The sequence below is a fragment of the Myotis nattereri genome, assembly GCF_964212035.1.
Source record: "Myotis nattereri genome assembly, chromosome: 14".
In the NCBI taxonomy this organism is placed as follows: domain Eukaryota; kingdom Metazoa; phylum Chordata; class Mammalia; order Chiroptera; family Vespertilionidae; genus Myotis; species Myotis nattereri.
In genome coordinates, this window is record NC_138089.1 from 34,928,170 (window position 1) to 34,947,047 (window position 18,878).

At 45.6% G+C, this 18,878-nt stretch overlaps 1 protein-coding gene across 1 annotated transcript in view; it reads left to right on the forward strand.

Annotated features, from left to right (window-relative positions):
- Positions 1–8,066: 8,066 nt before the first annotated feature.
- RYK (receptor like tyrosine kinase) overlaps positions 8,067–18,878 on the forward strand; it is a gene marked incomplete at its 5' end in the record, with an annotated part of 85,501 nt that continues 74,689 nt past the window's right edge. The window contains 4 exon segments of the mRNA XM_081105996.1: positions 8,067–8,345; positions 8,347–8,457; positions 8,460–8,674; positions 8,676–8,698. Of these exon segments, the coding sequence (XP_080962122.1) occupies positions 8,067–8,345; positions 8,347–8,457; positions 8,460–8,674; positions 8,676–8,698 (628 nt within the window).

Consider the following 18,878-nt stretch of genomic DNA (forward strand, 5'->3'; position numbering starts at 1 on the left):
CAGAGGTGGAGTGTGTTCCTGGGAATTCTGGGTAGGATGAAATTAGAGCCTACACATCCTAGGAACAAAAGGGCTTTCTTCTTCTTCTTTTCTTGTTGTGGGTCTGGTAAACCAATTGGAAGCAAAGTTCAATTATATTTAAACTAGAGGCCCAGTGCACAAAAATCATACACTCAGGGGAGGGAGGGTGTCCCTTAGCCTGGCCTGCACCCTCTTGCAGTCTGGGAGCCCTCAGGGGATGTCTGACTGATGGCTTAGGCCTGCCCCCCCGCCCCCCCGGGGGGAGCAGGTCTAAGTAGGCAGTCAGACATTCTTAGCACTGCTGCTGCACTTGCCAGCCATGAGCCTGACTTCTGGCTGAGCGATGCTTCCCCTGTGGAGCACACTGACCATCAGGGAACAGCTCCAGCACTGAGCGTCTGCCCCCTGGTGGTCAGTGCACATCATAGCGACTGATCGTTCTGCTGTTCGGTCAATTTGCATATTAGCCTTTTATTTTATAGGATTTCTAAGAGTGTTGCCATTTCTCCTTTGTGTGGTATCATCACTATGGCAGCAATTTCACAGCTACATTTCCTATGGGCCAGGCAACAGGTTGGGTGCCTCGTATGCACAATCTCTTGACCTCCTCTCTGAATCCCAGCTGCAGAGTTGGTGTTAACTCCATTTACAACGAAGGACTTTAACTTGCCTGGGGTCACAGAGCTGGGGGGGTGGGGGGTTAGGGAGTTGGGTTCTCAGCCCTGATCTGTCTCATTGCTATTTAGTGCTCTCTCTTTGCTCTTGGATAAGCTCTCAGCTACTCCCATAGGTCTCAATTTTCTAACTGTGGTCAAGTCTAAACAAATATATCAAGTCTATCCACCCTGTTTTGCAAACTAGACGAGTTACTCCAAAGAAGCAGAGTGGCCCCGTCAAGGGGTCCAGTAGACTAGGACAACGTTCCCTTCACTCCAAGCCCCATGCTCCTTCCACTGCACCAGTGTCCCAAACTTGGTCTATAGAACTGTTGATGCCAATAAGTGTGCCGTGAGAAACGTGGCCTGGAAATTACTGAGTTAAGAAAAGTTTAACAGGACTTCTCACGATCTTCAATACGTCCATGTGCATTTGATTTTCCCAAGCCAGGCATTGCTGTGCCATGTTTCCCAAATAAACTGGATAAACTCCTAACCTCTTACCAAGCTGGTGTATTGTGGAATAGCATTTGGGGACTCTGGCTTCCCTTACAGAAAAGCACTTTGAGGAAATGCAGACATTTAGCCTCCACACAGAACCTGACACACTTCCCCTTCGCAGCCTCCACGAAGTTTTCTTGGCAGCGATATATATCCCTCCTTCCCTGGGAACCCTAACCTAGCCCCCAGCCCCACTTACAATTCATCCAATTTAGCTTCTTTAACCGAGCTCCTGAGAGCACAGATCTGGTAACTCTCTCCTTTGGGGTGAGGAGAGCCAGGCTGACCTTAAGCATTGAAGGATACCATAAGCTAAAGTTCCTCTTGAACAGGGAGGAAACAATGCCTACTCTTTCTTTGGCTGATGAACTCACAGGAGGAACTCCTAACAGCACCATTGAAAACAGAAGATGTTTTTCAAGAATGCATCGTGTCACAAATATATTGTTTATTTGTTATGATTATATTTATAGTAAAAGAAAGGGAAAAGTTAGAGGTAGTTTCAGTAAAACAATGAAGCCTGGGATGGGAAATTCAGTCCAGTGAAATCCTAGTCCCAGTGGAGCTTCCTGGGTGGGGCTGGGAACACCATGGAGTGATTCCGCGCTTGAGTGAAAATGACACCCTACGGTAGCACTAATGCCCGGAGTGCTGTGTGGTTGAGCACAGGAGTCAACAGGTCATGGACACTGGTTGCTCAACATCAATAACAATGAATAACAATAAACAACCAGACAGAGTGAAAAGGAAAAGAATAGGAAGTCTGGCTGCAATAGTTCATTTTATGTGTTAACTTGTGCCCTGTTGTTTGGTCAAACACCAGTCGACATGCTGCTGTGGAAGTGCTTTATGGATGCGATTAACATTTAAATCAGTCGATTGGAAATAAAGCTGATTGCCTTCCATAATGTGGTTGGACCTCAATCTAATCAGTTGAAGGCTTTAGAGCAAAGATTGAGGTTCCCTGAAGAAGAGATTTTGCCTCCAGAACATAGAAATTCTGCCTGAGTTTCTAGCCTGCAGGTTTTGGACTCAAGACTAAAACATCAACTGAATTTCCAGCCTACCAGACTTATGTACAAATTTCAAACTTGCCAGCCCCCACAATGACATAAGCCCATTCCTTAAAATCATTTTACCTCTACCTCTACTTCTATCTCGTATTGGTTCTGTTTCTCTGGAGAACCCCGACTAATACAATTGGTTACAACCACTAAGAGCAGAATATCCAATAAATACAGTAAATAGTGTTTGAAACAAATGCCTCCCCATATGGAAAAAATAAAATCATGTCATATACCATACATAAATATAAATTCCAGATGGACTGAGGAGCTCACTTTTTAAAAGAGAAAAGTACAAAAGCATTAGAAAAAATATAAAACATTATTAATTGGGAAGTCCTTCTTAAGCAAGACACAAAGTCCAGAAGCCATAAAGAAAAAGATTGGAAGATTGATCTAAAATAAAAAATCCAAAATTTAAATTGAGCAAAGGACATCATAACCAAAGTTAAATGAGAAGAGATAGAGAAAAAGAAATTACCTACAAATCGATAAGACACTAAAAACCCACTAGAAAAGTTGTCAAAAGATGTGGACAGTGCCTTCACAAAGTAAACTGAGTGGGCGTTAAATATATATGACAAGCTGCTCAACTTCATTAGTGAGGGAAATACAGATTGAACAAGAAGTTATTTTTTTTTCCCCTCAGACTGTCCAAAGCAAAATGAAGACCACTGATGTTCTGTGTTACCTTGTCTCTTCCATTTATGCCATCGGTGGTAGTGTATATATTGGCAAAGTCTTTGGAAGGGCAATTAAGCAGAATCTATCAACATGAAAAGGTAACTCCCTTTGACTCAGCAATTCCACCTCTGAGAATCTACCCTCCTGATTATCTACATATGTGCACAAAGGAGCATGTGCAAGGATGCAGTCTATCATGGCCATCCCAACCAAAAGAGCACGGTTGCTGTGCCTCCGCGTGCCCTGCCGTGCGAGTATCCTCACGTCTTCAACTTATTTTGATCGGTGAAAAAAGCAAATTATGTAGACCATTACTTTTTGTCTGATTCCATTTATGTAAAACTGAAAAAAAACTACACCTGTGGCATGTCTAAATGCATAGATATGTAGGTAAATGTCTAGATAAAAGGCTAAAGAACATACACCAAACTGGGGGGTTGGGGAGAGGGAGGACGATTTGTGTCAAGGAGGTTGTGCATATTTCACTCTATGTACTTCTGTGCCACTTGACTCCTTCACAGCACAACAGGTTAATATATTCCTTGTGAAGGGAGAAGTTTTAAAAAGGAAACTGCCCTCCAGTACACAGAATAGCATCCCCAACTGCTTTTGGCAAAGGAAGGAGCTGTTTTTAGAACGTAGAGGCACCCCTTTTAGATCCCTTCCCCAGCTGTGAGCACAGTCCAGGTTGGGGATTTTTTTCCCCCCCGGGGCGTTCTGAGCTGGGTGTCTATCCTTGAGGACATGAGCTGGGACTTTAAGAGGGGGATCAGACTCCATGCATGGAACACCCAGTCATTTCTATTATAGCAAAGGCCTCACCCTGCAATGTCCCCCCATCCCTGCCTCCCAAGTGCTCCCACCCATCCACCCTGCTGCATCTCAAACCCAAGGCTGTCCTTTCTTAAGGAGCAGTGAAACAAGTCCTGATGATGCTATTTTCCAGTCCTTCTGAAATTTGACTCCTGGAGGAACAGAATAAGGTCAACCACAGTGAAAAGCAAAACCAAGAGCAGGGGCAGGGCATGGAGCATGGTGGGGAGTGTGGCCTTCATTTCCTCCAGGCAAAGAAACCTCAGGAGGATGAGGTCAGGGCTTCCCAGCATTTTCACGCTGAGGCTTATTGCGAAATGTCAAAAGTTGCCACCCACACTTTGGCTGGGAAGGGAAAGGGGACTCCTTCTCCAGGGATGGGTTAGGGGTTGTGGGAAGACCTTGGTGTGAAACCAAGTTACTCTGGAGATTCAGGAGAGATGGAACCGGTTCCTCCTCCATGGAGTTCAAGTGTTGGGAAGTTCACACTTTTAATCTTATTTAGAAGTTCACCTTTAAGCATAGATTTGAAGAGGTGAGAGATGAGGCCATGTAGATGTCTGAGGAAGAGCATTCCAAGTTCAGGGAACAGCAGCGCAAAGGCCCCGAGATAGGATTGTGTCTGGTGTGTTGGAAATATAGCAAGGAAGCCATTGTGGCTGGAGCTGAGTGAGTAGGGGGAGAATAGAAGGAGATAAGATCAGAAGGGAAGAGGAAAAAGGTAGAGTGTGAGCACTGCCTTGATATCTTTTAAAAAAACTAGTCGGTGATGTATTAAATGCCTTGATATCTTATAAGGATTTTGTCTTTTATTCTAGATGAGTTAGGGAGCCATTGGCAGTCTAAGAGCCAGGGAGCGACATGATCTGTGATAGATCCTCCCTGCCCCCAACTGGTGGGCGGAGTATGACGTAACCTGCAGCCTGGAAATACCTGAGTACCTAACCAGGCACCTTATATGGACTATACATTGAACCACCAATAAACACCTGCCAAATACCCTAAGCCCTTGTTCCTATAGGGACCATACAGTAAGCCACCAATAAGCACAATGAGTACACTAAGCCCCCATTCCTTCCCATTCCGCCCCTCAAAAGGCGTGCCCACCTCTGCACGAGTTGCTGTTCTCCCCTTGCGAGACAGCCCGGCAGGTCCTTCTCCCCTAATAAAGCCTGTGGTCCTGGCTTTCAGCCTCTGTCTGATTTTTCAATCTGGCTGATGTTTGACAGGATGGCTCTGGCGGCTGTGTTGAGAACAGACTAAAGGAGTAAGGGGAAAGCAGGGAGGCCAGTGAGATGACAAATGCAATCGCCCAAAGGAGAGATAGTGTAGCTGAGTTTTCCGTGACAGAGTGGCCAGCATCACCTGGAGGGCCCATGATGCTCTTTGGAGTATAAGGGCTCCTTAGAACAAACAACAAAATATGTATGCCAGTTCTTTGTATGTTGCTAACAGAAGTTACTTCTGTTAGTCCCGGGTGAGGCCTAGGAACTTGCATTTCCACAAGGTTCCAGGTGAGAATTCTGCTTGTCTGGCAACCACAATTTGAGAACCCACTAATTTTTCCTTCAGAGCACTGATGGTAGTGGCAACAATCACACTATCATGGTACCTCCTCGAGGAAGCACCTTGCTCACCTCTGTGTCCCTGTGCCAAGCATGATGCCTGGCACGAGTGTATTGAGCTTGGCTCTGGGCCAGATATGGTGCTATATTGAATGACATTCTTCAGGATCCCTGGTTTGAACCGTTTGGTGGTTACCGATGATGAAACTTTCCAGAAAGTGGTCATTAGAGGGAAGGGATTAATTATAATAGTTATAACAATGGGTGTGACTGACACCCAGTCCAGAGTCTGCCTAGGGGTTTTTCTCACATCTTCTCCAATTAAATCTTGTAAAAGCTCTGTGAGTCCGGCATCATCACCCCTGAGTCTGGCATCATCACCCCGATTTTGTGAATGAGAAAACCAAGGCTTGCAGAGTTTAAATTCTGAAGGTCACACTATTAACAAGTACCAGGCCCCAGCCAGGCTGGACTGACAGCTCTGCTCTGTTTATATCACAGACTGCCTCAAGGAGTCACTGATAAGAGGAGATTGCTTTGCCCACAGGAACTTCCTTTCTTGGGGACTGTGAGCCATATTAAAAAACTCAGGGAACCCTAACCAGTTAGCCTCGGTGGATAGGGCATCCGCCTGCAGACTGAAGGGTCCCAGGTTCGATTCTAGTCAAGGGCATGTACCTTGGTTGCCGGCACATCACCAGTAGGGGGTGTGCAGGAGGCAGCTGGTCCATGTTTCTCTCTCATCCATATTTCTAACTCTATCCCTCCCCCTTCCTCTCTGTAAAAAATCAATAAAATATGTTTTTTAAAAAAACACACCGAAGCCGGTTTGGCTCAGTGGATAGAGCGTCGGCCTGCGGACTGGGGGGTCCCAGGTTCGATTCCGGTCGGGGGCGTGTGCCTGGGTTGTGGGCATATCCCCAGTGGGAGATGTGCAGGAGGCAGCTGATCGATGTTTCTCTCTCATCGATGTTTCTGGCTCTCTGTCTCTCTCCCTTCCTCTCTGTGGAAAATCAATAAAATATATTAAAAAAAAAACAACAACAAAAACCAAACCAAAACACAACTCAGGGAATATGCCATCCTTTTAAAAAATGCCTCCTGTCTCAATGGGGAGCCCTGTTCACATAGCACACTCCCAGGCCCCATGCTATTCTTGATAGAACCCTGGTCCCTAATAGGTAGAGCCTCTTCCACCATACTAAGTAGGTATTTTTTTTTTTGCTGATCTGTGTGGTTTTGATCAGTCTCTGGTGGAACAGTTTCCTCAACCCTCACACTCTGCCCAGCCTCCTCCTGCAGGATGTTGGGTGCAGCGTTGTGCTGGGGGGCTGACGCTTGAATAAGCCGAGGCCAGCTAACCTCTAAAATGGAACCCATCCGTCTCACTCCAGAAGAAGAAAATCAAGTTCCAAGACTTCCGGCCTGATCAGCCTCTCTCTCCCGGTAGCCTCCCCGGAGGATAAAAATAGCCGCCTCCTCCTAGGGCCTCACTGTGGTGGAGCAACTGCCCATGGAAGCTGCCTGGCCCAGGAGCAGCTGCTCCCCCAGGCTCGGGCCAGCGGGAGGCTTGGGGCTTGGGGTCAAACCCGGGACCAGCCCATAGGGGCGAGGTGACCCGGGCCCGGCAGGGACGCTTGGAAGCCTCAACGAGAGAGGGACTCTGGTGTAAATTTGACCGCGACGGTGGGTGACTGGCATAATTCATCAGGAGGCCCGGAGACACTTGCGTGGCTTCGCTGGCTGCCTCTGAAAAGGACCATGTATCCGTGATTCTTAACCTTCTTGGGGGACAGGGACCCCCCTACAACAAATGATGAGATGTACACACCACTTCTCTGTGTGTGCTCACGCATACACACAGCGTACACAGACATAGCTGTTGTGCACAGACTTAAGCACACACGCAGAGACAGACACACCTTTGCACACATTGTTACATCTTTGGGAGAGGAGGCTGTCAATGCCTGGCGTGGACCACAGGCCAACAACCCCAGATGTTAATAGGGACGCAGACCGACTATAAAAAATAAAAATTTGTAACGTTTAACAAGAGGTGACTGGAGTTTCCTAAGCTCTTTTTTGGAGAATAAATGTATAGAGTATATATGCATGAGAACACACACAGAAATGTTAACGTGGACCTCTGATGGGGGTGGGGGAGATACAAGGTGATTTACATTTTTCTCCATTTTCCCACTAAACAAAAAAAGCAACTTTTTCTTTTGCAACCAGAGCGGCCGCATCCAGGCATTTCCTTGGAGCTGGGGAGCCCCCTAGGCTGCAGGCGCGGCCCCGGCCGGCCTGGCCGCACTCCCCGCCGCGGTGAGGGTGTTGCAGACAATAGACAAGCAAACATCAGGCTGGTGACAACGTGGGGCCGGGGCGGGCTCCTTTCGAGGGTGACCAGGGAGCCCTTCGCGGGCGACGGCACTTTAAAATCAAAGCGCTCCGCGCCCAGCCCGGCCCGCACGGAGCGGACGGTGCCTGCGCGCGCGCGCTCGGGGCGGCGGCGACGCGCACGGGCGCGCCCCCGCGGCCAGCCCCCCGCAGTGGACGATGCCGCCGAGGAGGAGGCGGCGGCGGCGGCGGCGGCGCGCTCCGGCGGTCTGAAGCGGCGGCCGGCTGCCACGGGCCGGCGGCGCGATGAGCTGGGCGGCCGCCCCCGGCTCGGGGCTGTGAGGGGCTCGGGGCCGGGGGTGGGCGGCGGCGGCGGCGCGGCGGGCGGCCAGCGCTCTTTCCTGGCGGCGGCGGCGGTGGCCATGCGCGGGACGGCGCGGCCGGGGCCGCCGTGCCGGGGCCGCCTCCTGGGGGCCCGCGGCCTGAGGGTCCCGCCGCCGCCGCTGCTGCTCCTGCTGGCGCTGCTGCCGCTGCAGCCCGCGCCCGGCGCTGCCGCCGCCCCGGCCCCGCGGCCCCCGGCGCTGCTGCCCGCGGCCGCGGGGCCCAGCGTGAGCCTCTACCTGAGCGAGGACGAGGTGCGCCGGCTCATCGGTGAGTGGGGCCGCCTGCGCCGGGGCAGGCAGGTCGGGCCGGGCCCGGGCTGCTTCCGGCCTCGGCGGCCCAGTCCGCGCGCGGTGGCCCGTGGGCCGGTCCCCGCCTGGCCCCCCGGTGCTCCGCATCCCGTCCCAGCACCCGGGGTCGCCTCCGGGGCCTCTGGCCTCTGCCTGCCGTGCTGGCTGGGAGGTGTGGTCCCTGCCTCGCCCCAGCCCGGGGTTAGCCTTCTGGCTTCTCCCCTGCGCCCTGGCTGCTCCGCCACCAAAGGACCTGGGGATACCTTGGCCGCCGCGAAATACCGGCGTTGCACCCCCTTCCCTCCTCCACATAGCCTCTCCAGCCCTTCACCCCATTCCCTCGAGTCAAGCACCCTTCCAACTTGTCTTCGCCGCCGCACCAGGTTTCTTTGACCCTTTCTCTGCGTGTCACTGTAGGGCCCTGCATTTTGGATATCGCGAAACCCACGTTTTATGTAGACGAACCCCGTAAACCCTTGGTGGTGGTTTTGATGCCCCCGGAGAGGCCACACCACTGAGCTCATACTTTCTGGTTATCACGCTTAAGAAAAAATACGAGAGATTATTACATGCTCATGGCAGTCTCCAGATCTTGCGTCTGAGAGGCATACTTTTAAATAGTGAATGAATCTCCAGGTCGCCTGCACCTTTTAGCTTCGTGGCTGGGACGTGCTGGAGTTGGACTGATCCTTATTTCTGGGCCACTGTCCTAACTTGGAGTACTTGGTAGGGGAAGGAGAACTTGGCTGTGGGTCAGTTGGTTCTATTCTACCTAATTAGCTTTGTCGTTGGGGAATTAATTTTTTAAAAATTAATGGTGTTCTCATGTTGGGACTTTATGGATTTTGGAAATGACCCCTCAGAGGAAGGTCTGATAGAAATGGCCCCGAATGGGAAGTTTTTGGTGGTCGCAGATACTTAGACATTTACTTCCTTTTGTGTGTTATTTCATCTCAGGTTTGTGGTGCATCTGAAGGATCGATTATCGGTCAGTTTCTTTCTTTTTTTTTTTTTTTTAAGTTGTAAGACCTTGAGGGCTTTTAAGGAATTGCTTTTAGCGGACTGTTTAGATATTGTTACATATAAGGGTTGGCAGTCTTTAACCAAAGAAGAATGCTGTGTTTTTTATAATGTCTTGAATTCTTAACCCTCTTTTTCGTCTAGCTGAATCAACTGAACTTAGTTTAGCTGAATTGAAATTGCAAATTGGGTTAGTGCTTGGAACATAAAACTAAGGTTTAGGAAAAAGAATGAACACTTATAAATCTGCTCATATAATTAATTTTTTAAAAATTTTAATGTATTATGCATGGTGTTGTAAAGTTTTGTTGTTGTTGTTAAAAGCAGGTATATAATTTGTGACTTTGTTTACATGTCAGAAACCAGTCTGGGTGGGGGTAGAGGATGGATGGGACAACCAGAGGCTGACATATACCTGCCCCTACTTGTTTTATATACATCATTTCCTCTACTTTTCTCATGACCCAGTGAGATAGGTATTATTATTCCCATTTTAGACATGACTAAAATAAGGCTTTAAGTAACTTGTTCAAGATCACACAATTTATCATCTTTTTAAAAAATCCAATATAGTGATGATATAAGCTGCAAAGTTTTATTGAATGAAATGAAGATATTGTTTATTCTATAGCAGCTTTATGGCATGGTGGAAAAATAATAATTGTTAATTAATACTTGCAATGGTGTATTTGTTACCCAGTTGGTGAGCAGGATAGGTTGTTGGGAGCAAAGAGGGAGGTTTGTCTTGCTGATGAATCCCGTCCACCTTTGGGCCAGAGGGCTCTCCAGCAGTTTTTTCTCTAATGCAAACAGAGTTGACCTGTTACAGTAGGTCTCTTGACTATGCACCCTCCCAGATCCAGGTCCTCTCCTGCCAGTCCCCTTCCCATGTCCCTTATACATTCTACCTTTAAAGTATTCCTTGGCTGCACCTGGGTGCAGAAGAGCAAGTGGGTAGGACTGGGGTGGATACCAGGCATCCTGAGTTCTTAGAATGCAGTTTCCCACGGAAAATCTTATGGTATTTACGACTACTTGAAATAATACTTTGCACCATATTTTTGTATCCTTATGGGTTAAATGCCTTCAGAAAGCTGACTTGGGAAACCAACCATCATTTTATAATATTTCTAAGACAATGAGTTTGGAATTCTGAGTAGGGAACTTATAAATGAAGTTGGTAGTGACAACTTTATAAGTCGAACTGATTGCCTTGATATGAGACTAAGTTGTTGTTTTAATCAATGACTACATGCACATAATTTATAAAATAATCAAAGAGTGCTAAAAAGTTCAAAGTGAAAAACCGCAGTCTCCTTTGCCCTTAACCCCAGGCTCTACTTTCCAGTGGAAGCTACTCTCTTTTACTAGTTCTGCTTATTGCGACCCCCCCGCCCCCCCGTTTTTTTCTTTCGTATTTCCAAATCAGTGTATAATAAGTATTTGACTTCCTAGTATCATAACTGAGTACTTGCCCTCTTCTCTTCCCCAATCCCCCCAATATAGTTATGTAACAATTTTTGGTAAAACCAGCAGTCAATATTTACATTATTGTGTATATATTTATTGCTCATTTCTGAGTTAAATAGTGACCCATGATTATATTTTCTTTCCCTATATATTTTTGTTTTTTGCTGGAGCAAGTAATTAATTGCCTTTTAATTTTTTATATGGTTTTTTTTTTTTATTGATTTCAGTGAGGAAGGGAGAGGGAGAGAGAGAGAAACCTCAATGATGGGAGAGAATCACCGATTGGCCACCTTCCGCACGGCCCCCACTGGGGATCAAGCCCCAAACCTAGGCATGTGCTCTAGACTAGAATCGAACCCGGGACCCTTTAGTCCACAGGCCGACACTCTATCCACTGAGCCAAGCTAGCCAGGGCTGCCTTTTAATTTTTAAAAATATATATATTTTGCCCTAACTGGTTTGGCTCAGTGGATAGAGTGTCGGCCTGCGGACTGAAAGGTCCCAGGTTCGATTTCGGTCAAGGGCCTGTACCTTAGTTGCGGGCACATCCCTAGTAGGGGGTGTGCAGGAGGCAGCTGGTCGATGTTTCTCTCTCATCGATGTTTCTAACTCTCTATCCCTCTCCCTTCCTCTCTATAAAAATCAATAAAATATATATATATATATATATATATATATATATATATATATATATATATATTTCAGAGAAGAAGAGAGAGGGAGAGATAGAAACATCAGTGATGAGAGAGAATCATGGATCGGCTGCCTCCTGCATGCCCCCTATTGAGGATGGAGCCTGCAACCGGGGCGTGTGCCCTTGACCAAGAATTGAATCTGGGACCCTTCAGTCTGCAGTCCAACACTCTATTCACTGAGCCAAACTGGCTAGGGCAATTAATTGCCCCTTAAACTTTTTGATTAGTTTTTTTTATATGTATCTATGGCTACATTTCCTCAAATATTCCAAGAAATATGTTAAATGCCTTTTGATTTTCCCTCAGGTAGCACATCAGATCATTTATCAGTTGTACTTGATTTCCCCTTACAGACTTGTCCCTCCAGAGTCTCCCATCCTCTTATTCCAATCTGGACAGCAGGATTGTTTTCCCTGTGACTTCTGTTCCTTTTCTCTCTTGAAGCCTGTGTTTCCTAGATCTCCTGTCTTCCTTTCTCTTGGTTTGCTTTGTTTTGTTAAAGTGCATCCTCTTTAGAAGGGGTGCATGGGAGGTAAATTATTTGAGGCCTTGCATGTCTGAAGGTGTCTGTCTGTCTTCATGCTTTATAGGTAATTTGGCTGAATTTAGTGTATTAGGTTGAAAATAATTCCCCCCCCCCCCCACACACACACAATTTTGATGGCATTTTCACAGTTTTTTGGCCTTAAGGGATTTTCTGATGAAAATTCAAAGCAATAGATTCCTTTTTTTTTTCTTTGTTTATTTCTTTAAATCTTTTTCTCAGGTGTTCTGAAATTTATAAGCTTTTGTGTGGGTCCTTCCTTCTTTCTGTCTGTCTGGGCCCTTTCAGTCTAGAGACTCATATCCTTCAGTTTTCAAAAATGTTGGTTACTTCTTTGATAATTTCCTACCCTCCACTTTTTGTTCTTCCTTTCTGAGATGTCTGTTGGTTTGGTTATTGAATCTCCTGGAATTGATGCTCAGGTTTTCTTAACTTATGTTGCTTCTTATTTATATTTTTATATTAGAGGTGGTAAAAGGGGAGAATTTCTTAATTTTGTTTCCCAAGTTTTTAATTTTTAAAAATTTGCCCTGACTGGTTTGGCTCAGTGGATAGAGCGTTGGCCTGCGGACAGAAGGGTCCCGGGTTCGATTCTGGTCAAGGGCACAGTCCTTGGTTGCAGTCTCTATCCCCAGCCCTGGTCAGGGCATGTGCAGGAGGCAACCATGTGTCTCTCTCACTTTGGTATTTCTCTCTCTCTGTGTCTCTCCTCTTCCCTTCCACTCTCTGTAAAAATCAATGAAAAAATATTCTCAGATGAGGATTAACAAAATAAAATAAAATTTTAATGATGTTTTTAAATTTTATAAGCTCTTTTTTTAAAAAATATGTATTTTATTGATTTTTTTACAGAGAGGAAGAGAGAGGGATAGAGAGTTAGAAACATCCATGAGAGAGAAACATCCATCAGCTGCCTCCTGCACACCTCCTACTGGGGATGTGCCCGCAACCGAGGTACATGCCCTTGGCCGGAATCGAACCTGGGACCCTTCAGTCTGCAGGCTGACGCTCCATCCACTGAGCCAAACCGGTCAGGGCTATAAGCTCTTTTTGTTCTCTGTGTCCATTTCCATTTTATTCTTATTTTATAAATGTACTAGAGGCCCAGTGCACAACATTTGTGCACTTGGGGTGGCTGGGGTGGGGGGTGGGGAAGGGGTGTTCCTCAGCCTGGCCTGTGTCCTTTCACAGTCCGGGAGTCCTCGAGGGATGTCCGACTGACAGCTTAGGCCCGCTCCCCAAGGGAGCCTTAGTGCTGCCGTGGAGGTGGGAGAGGCTCCTGCCATCACCACTATGCTCACCAGCCATGAGCCCAGCTTCTGGCTGAGCGGCGCTTCCCCTGCGGGAGCGCACTGAGCACCAGGGGGCAGCTCCTGCATTGAGCGTCTGCCCCCCGGTGGTCAGTGTGCTTCATAGCGACCAGTCGTTCCGCTGTTCGGTCAATTTGCACATTACTCTTTTATTATATAGGATTATCTTCCCTTATCTTTGAGGTGTGTGTGCATGTTGTTTTTAATTTTTCTACATATTTAATATGTTTTTAATATTCTGCTTCCTCCAGTGTGCTGTTAATTTCAGGGTTCTTTTTACGTTTGTTTATATCATAAATGTCTGGTGACCCTTGGCAGTCTGTTATTAAGAGCGAGATGCTGAAAAGTTGATTAGGTAAGAGAAAGCATGTGTGTGTGTGCATGAGCTCTGGTGGTCTAATTTGACTACTCTTGGGGTGCAGGTGGAATCTACCCCACATATCAGCACTTTCATGTCTTTTTGGGACTAGTGTCTAAGGGAAGACACCTCCAATTTCCTGCCTCTGGTATGTTTGGCGATACACCAGCAGCCTGGGTGTGGGTTAGATTTTGACTTCTGTTTACAGTGCTCCTGCCAACGTGGCTCAGTTTTTTCAGAAACAATTTTAGGTCTCCTGCTGAGCCTGGGGGCCCAACTGCTTTGAATACCTCCTGCAGAAGCTCCCCCTTTGTCAGGCCTTTGGTGGCTCCATTGCTGAGCCCCTCAGGAGTCCTGAGGGACAGTGACCTTTCCTTCAACTGCTTAACTTATTGCAAAAGTTGTTGAAATGTACCATGTGTCGTTGTCTTTTTTTCCTTTCTGTTTGTCTTTGTGGTTGAATGCCTTTATGCTTTCATTGCTATCATTTTAGGGGCGTTTTGGGAGGAAATGGGGATAAAGGCTAGCGGTCATTCCCTAATGTGTAAGTGGCACGTAGGGTTGGCTTTGACTACTGAAGAACTAACGTGCTGTGTAGCAGTTTTTGGTAATAACACTGTGAAGACCAGTAGTGGTGGCTGAAGTAGCAGCCAACACTTTAGAAAGCTGCTGACGAGTGGATCTTTTGTCTGTGTCAGGTCCTAAGATAGTCACCGTGTTAGGTATGTACTGTTATTTCCGCTTTACAGATGAGGAAACAGACTGCGAGTAGGTATGTGACCAGCCCAGTTCCTTGGTAGTGGACATGCAGTCCTGATGGAAGCCCATTGGTCCAGAGACTTCAAAGCCTCAGGAGCTTTTCATCAGATGTGCCCCAGGGCCCTGCTTCATTGCTCTCATTTACTCTTCTTAACATGGATGCATTCTAGGCATCCATTTCTTCCTTTTACTGATGAGGACTCTGATTCTGGGCCCCTGGGCTAGCGAGGACTCTTGACTAAGTCCTGCCTGAGTCCTGAATCCCTACTGTCGCTTTGTCAACTCTGGAGGAGCGATTCACCAAAATACCCAGAGAGTAGAATCTGCAAGGCTGCTGCCACATGTGCTTGCTGTAGTCCGGATCCTTATCTGCATCCTCCCATGGTCTCTAAGTGAGTTTCCTGAAGTCCAGAGCTTGTGCAAGTGGCATGTGGCTGGGGCAGTGCTGAGGTTTAGGAATAACATGCTGGTGAGTGGGGGGTATGGTATAAACTGGTCATGACAGCAGTATTGGTGGTGATAGGGAATCTGTAGTGGTCAGAGGGACTTCTAAGAATAGACCCTGCCTCCCACCAATTAGAATTTCGCTTTGGACAACTTGCTTCCCCTGGAAGAGTTAAGCATTCATTGTTCGTATCTTATTTAAAATCAGGTCAATGCCAGTTGAGGTCATTGCTCTCCATATCAGCCCAGTGAAGAATTTTGAAGCCTATATTGTGGTAGAAAATGGTGATTCGAAATTATTAAACTTTTCTTGAGGAACTTAGAATTTTGTAGGGAAGACTGTTATATCTATGACTGTAACACTGACATAAGAGTTATATTGCTGGTTGATATAAGTAAGTTATTGTAGATGACTTTTGACTATAGGAGGGAGGGGAGAAGCTTAGAGGATTTCAGGAAAGGTGTTCCAGGAAAGGAGACATTTGAGTGTCATCTTGAAGGATGAGTTAGATAGGCAGAAAAGAGAAACAGTTCATGCTAGGCAGAGAAAAGAGTATGACCAAAGCCGTAGTCCTGTGGAAGCAGAGGTGTGTGAAATCAAGGAGTAGAAAGCCCCTAATGTGATTAAGGATGAAAAAAATTGGCGAAGTCAGAGAGTGGTAGAATATAACGCTGGGAGGTAGGTTGAGATTGGATTGGGAATTTGAATTTATCTTATAGGTAATGAGGAGCTGTTGAAGAACTTAGGAAAGGAGTGTGCACAGTCAGGACTGAGTTATAGAAAAGATAGCTTTGGCCCCAGTGAGAATGGGGGTTTGTAGACTGAAAAGCTGGATCTGGGAACTGGGACAAAGCCAGCCTTGTGATAAGGGGATCAACTAGGGCAGTTGAAGGGGTGGGATGGATTTGTGAGGAATTTACAGGGAGTTTGTAGGAGACTTAGTGGAGACCTGAGGGTTAAAGAAAAGGGAGGAGTCAGAGAGGAATCCAGGCTTTCAGATTTGGGCAGCTGAATGGAAGGACTCTCTCTTTTTGGGAAGTGGTTGAGGGAAAGAAAAATGAGATGAGCCATGTGTTCCTCTTCTCCCAGCATCTTTCTTTCCTCTTCAACCTCAGGCCAAGTGCTCGGTGTGGGAGGGCACGAGGGTGTCCTCTCTGCTGTTGAGTCTGGCATAACCTACCACTGCTGAAACCCCCAGGAGGTGAGGTGCTGGTGGAGGTGGGTTAGCACCCTGCAGCAACCTCCTCACCCTGGGCCTTCTGGGTGGGGTGGGTGGCATTGACGCAGCATCAATTTGAATCCATGTGTTCTTCATTGGGAGAGCAAGGCTGAGTGAGACATTGTGCAATTGTGGGTTTTGAGTTATTTTTTCCTTCTTCGTGCTACACATGTGGGAGAACTCTATCCAATTATAACTAAACCTGTCCCCTATGAGTCACATCCTGAGTTGACTAGTCAGTTCTGAAGGTGCTGCCTAAAATACTTTTCAGATTTTAAGAGTCACTTTAGAAACAAATGAAAACATGGAGGTATTCTTCGAGCACCGTGAACTGAGGAGTTCCACAGCATTACTTTTGGGGTTTTAATGCAGTTATGCCAGTGTGCTGAAAAAACTCGCCAGCTCTACAAAAACTAAAACTAAAGCACACAAAAAGTTGGACATGAAACAGAGCCATTAGCTACTCTGAAATTATATCACACTTAAAAGTATGCTTTTTGGGGGTGTTATTCTTTTTGATGTAAATCAAGTATAATATTTCTAATTAAAATGTTTTTAAACAGCTTTCATTTATGTTGGGCCTCTTAAAATGTGCCAAAAAAAGAAAAATGCATGCGTATTGCTGAGTTACATAATACATACTTATCGAAGGATTCTTTTTACTGTGCCTAGCGAGGGACAGTGTGAATCGTAGAATATTTCTGACAAGTAATTTCATAGGTCCCATTTGTTAAGAGAAGTAAGTTATGTCTGGTTCATAAATAAATATGTTCTTGTATAAATACGTCTGTTTTAGTGCACCTCTTGCTGGGTGACAAGTACTTCACGTGTGTTCTCTTTTGCCAACTGTAGGAGTTAGGTGGCATTGACATTTTTGTACAGATAAAGCTGAGGCTCTGGGGAATTATAGAATTTGCTGGAGGTCACAGAGATGTCTGGGGCTCTGTGACTCCAGAGCACATGCTTTCTCTATTGTGCTGCCCCTGAAGGTTAGCAGTTTAGTCTTTTATCTGGCCAGAATCATCCGAGGGACATAAACAAAACGCAGATTCCTAGACCTACTCTGAGCAGTTTGTTTAGGAGATCCGAGATGGGCCACAGCTAATGAACCTTTTGAATGCCATGTTTCATTGATTGTAAAATGTATAGTTTTTCTACATTTGAACATCTCTGAAATTGGAACCATTTTACAGTCAATGGAGAGTCATCAGTTAATTGACAGTTTATTTTTCATTCTTTAGCTTAAAGGAAGCTTACACATAATTTTCCACCCCTTTTTTGGGGTGCCTGTTACAATTTCCAGAGTTGTGAAATTCACTGGTGGTATTTATTATTTGCTTATGGTAGTGGCTGTGTCCTTGCAGGGAAACCAAATGACTGCAGTGAGATAGTACCATTAGGTTTAAGAGCAAAAGCAGTTCAGTTTTTAGCTAGGAAGTTGCTGGCAAGGGTAATGTCAGTGGTTCTCAACCTTTTTGTGTGTGAAAGCCTTAGGGCCTTTTGCTAGACAAAGGCATGGGTACCCCACATAATAAGCACCTAAAACTTAGTAAGTTTTGTATACTGTGCATGGGATTCTTGGACTTTGGGGGCCTTGCAGGGACACCTGTTGAAAACTTATGGGTGCATCTGAGTCCGACAAAAGCTGGTTCTGGAAGGGGGCATCTGTTACATTCTGTATTTCATTCTGCATTCACTGACCTCCTACAGCAAGCATGTCAAACTCGTGGCCCACAGGCTGCATGTGGCCCACAACGAATATTTTTGCAGCCCCGACAATATAATGGTATGTAAGAAACGTTTTAATAAAAATTTCGTAACTTAATTTTTACAATATCCTGTTATACATAATTATTAATAACGAACTACAACGTTCGCTAATGACTGATTACTATAATCGTGTTGCATTCATTTATCTTACGCCCTTATGCACAGGTGCACCGTTTCTCTCCATTAATACTAGCAGCAAATATTTTAGCACCAATTGCCACATCATTAGTCTTGTATGACTTGTTTGGTGTGCATAACAGGACATATTTTGCTTTTGGAGAACAAGAAAAGTAGGTTTATTTGCATTGCGCTTATTAATATGTGCAGTTATTCAGTGTCTGATAAACTAAGTTCAAGAAAAAATATTAATTTTTATTAAAATGTTCTATTATTTTATGTTAACGATGACTCATTTATTTCAGCCCTTTGTATTCAGCATGTCTCTATCGAAATAAACCTACGTTTCTATGAAAATTTAAGCTTTCGTTTTTTTGCAGCCCACATAAACTTAAACCTTGCTTATTTGATCTGTGCTAGCCTTTGAGTTTGACATGCTTGTCCTACAGAATTTCTAAAAATTTGCGTTCTTTAAGGTTCTTAATGTTCTATGGGTTTTGACAAATGTACAGTGTCATGTATCCACCAGATTATCATACAGAATAGTTTTTCTACCCTAAAAAAAAACAACTCCTGAGTAGGGGCATTTATATTTATAAATACTCTCCTGATCTTTTAAATAAGTTTGCTTTAAAAAAAACATTCATTATGGAAAATCTCAAACAATAACTCATGGCCAATTTTGTTTTGTCTATACCACTCCACTCCCCAATCCGCTCCCTTGCCCTCACTTCCCCATCCTTCACTTCAATTATTTTGAAGCAAACCCAGACATAAAATTTTGTAAAACTTTTTATTGTGTATCTCTAAAAGATAGAGACACTTTCAAAATTTATAGTAATTATTATTATACCTA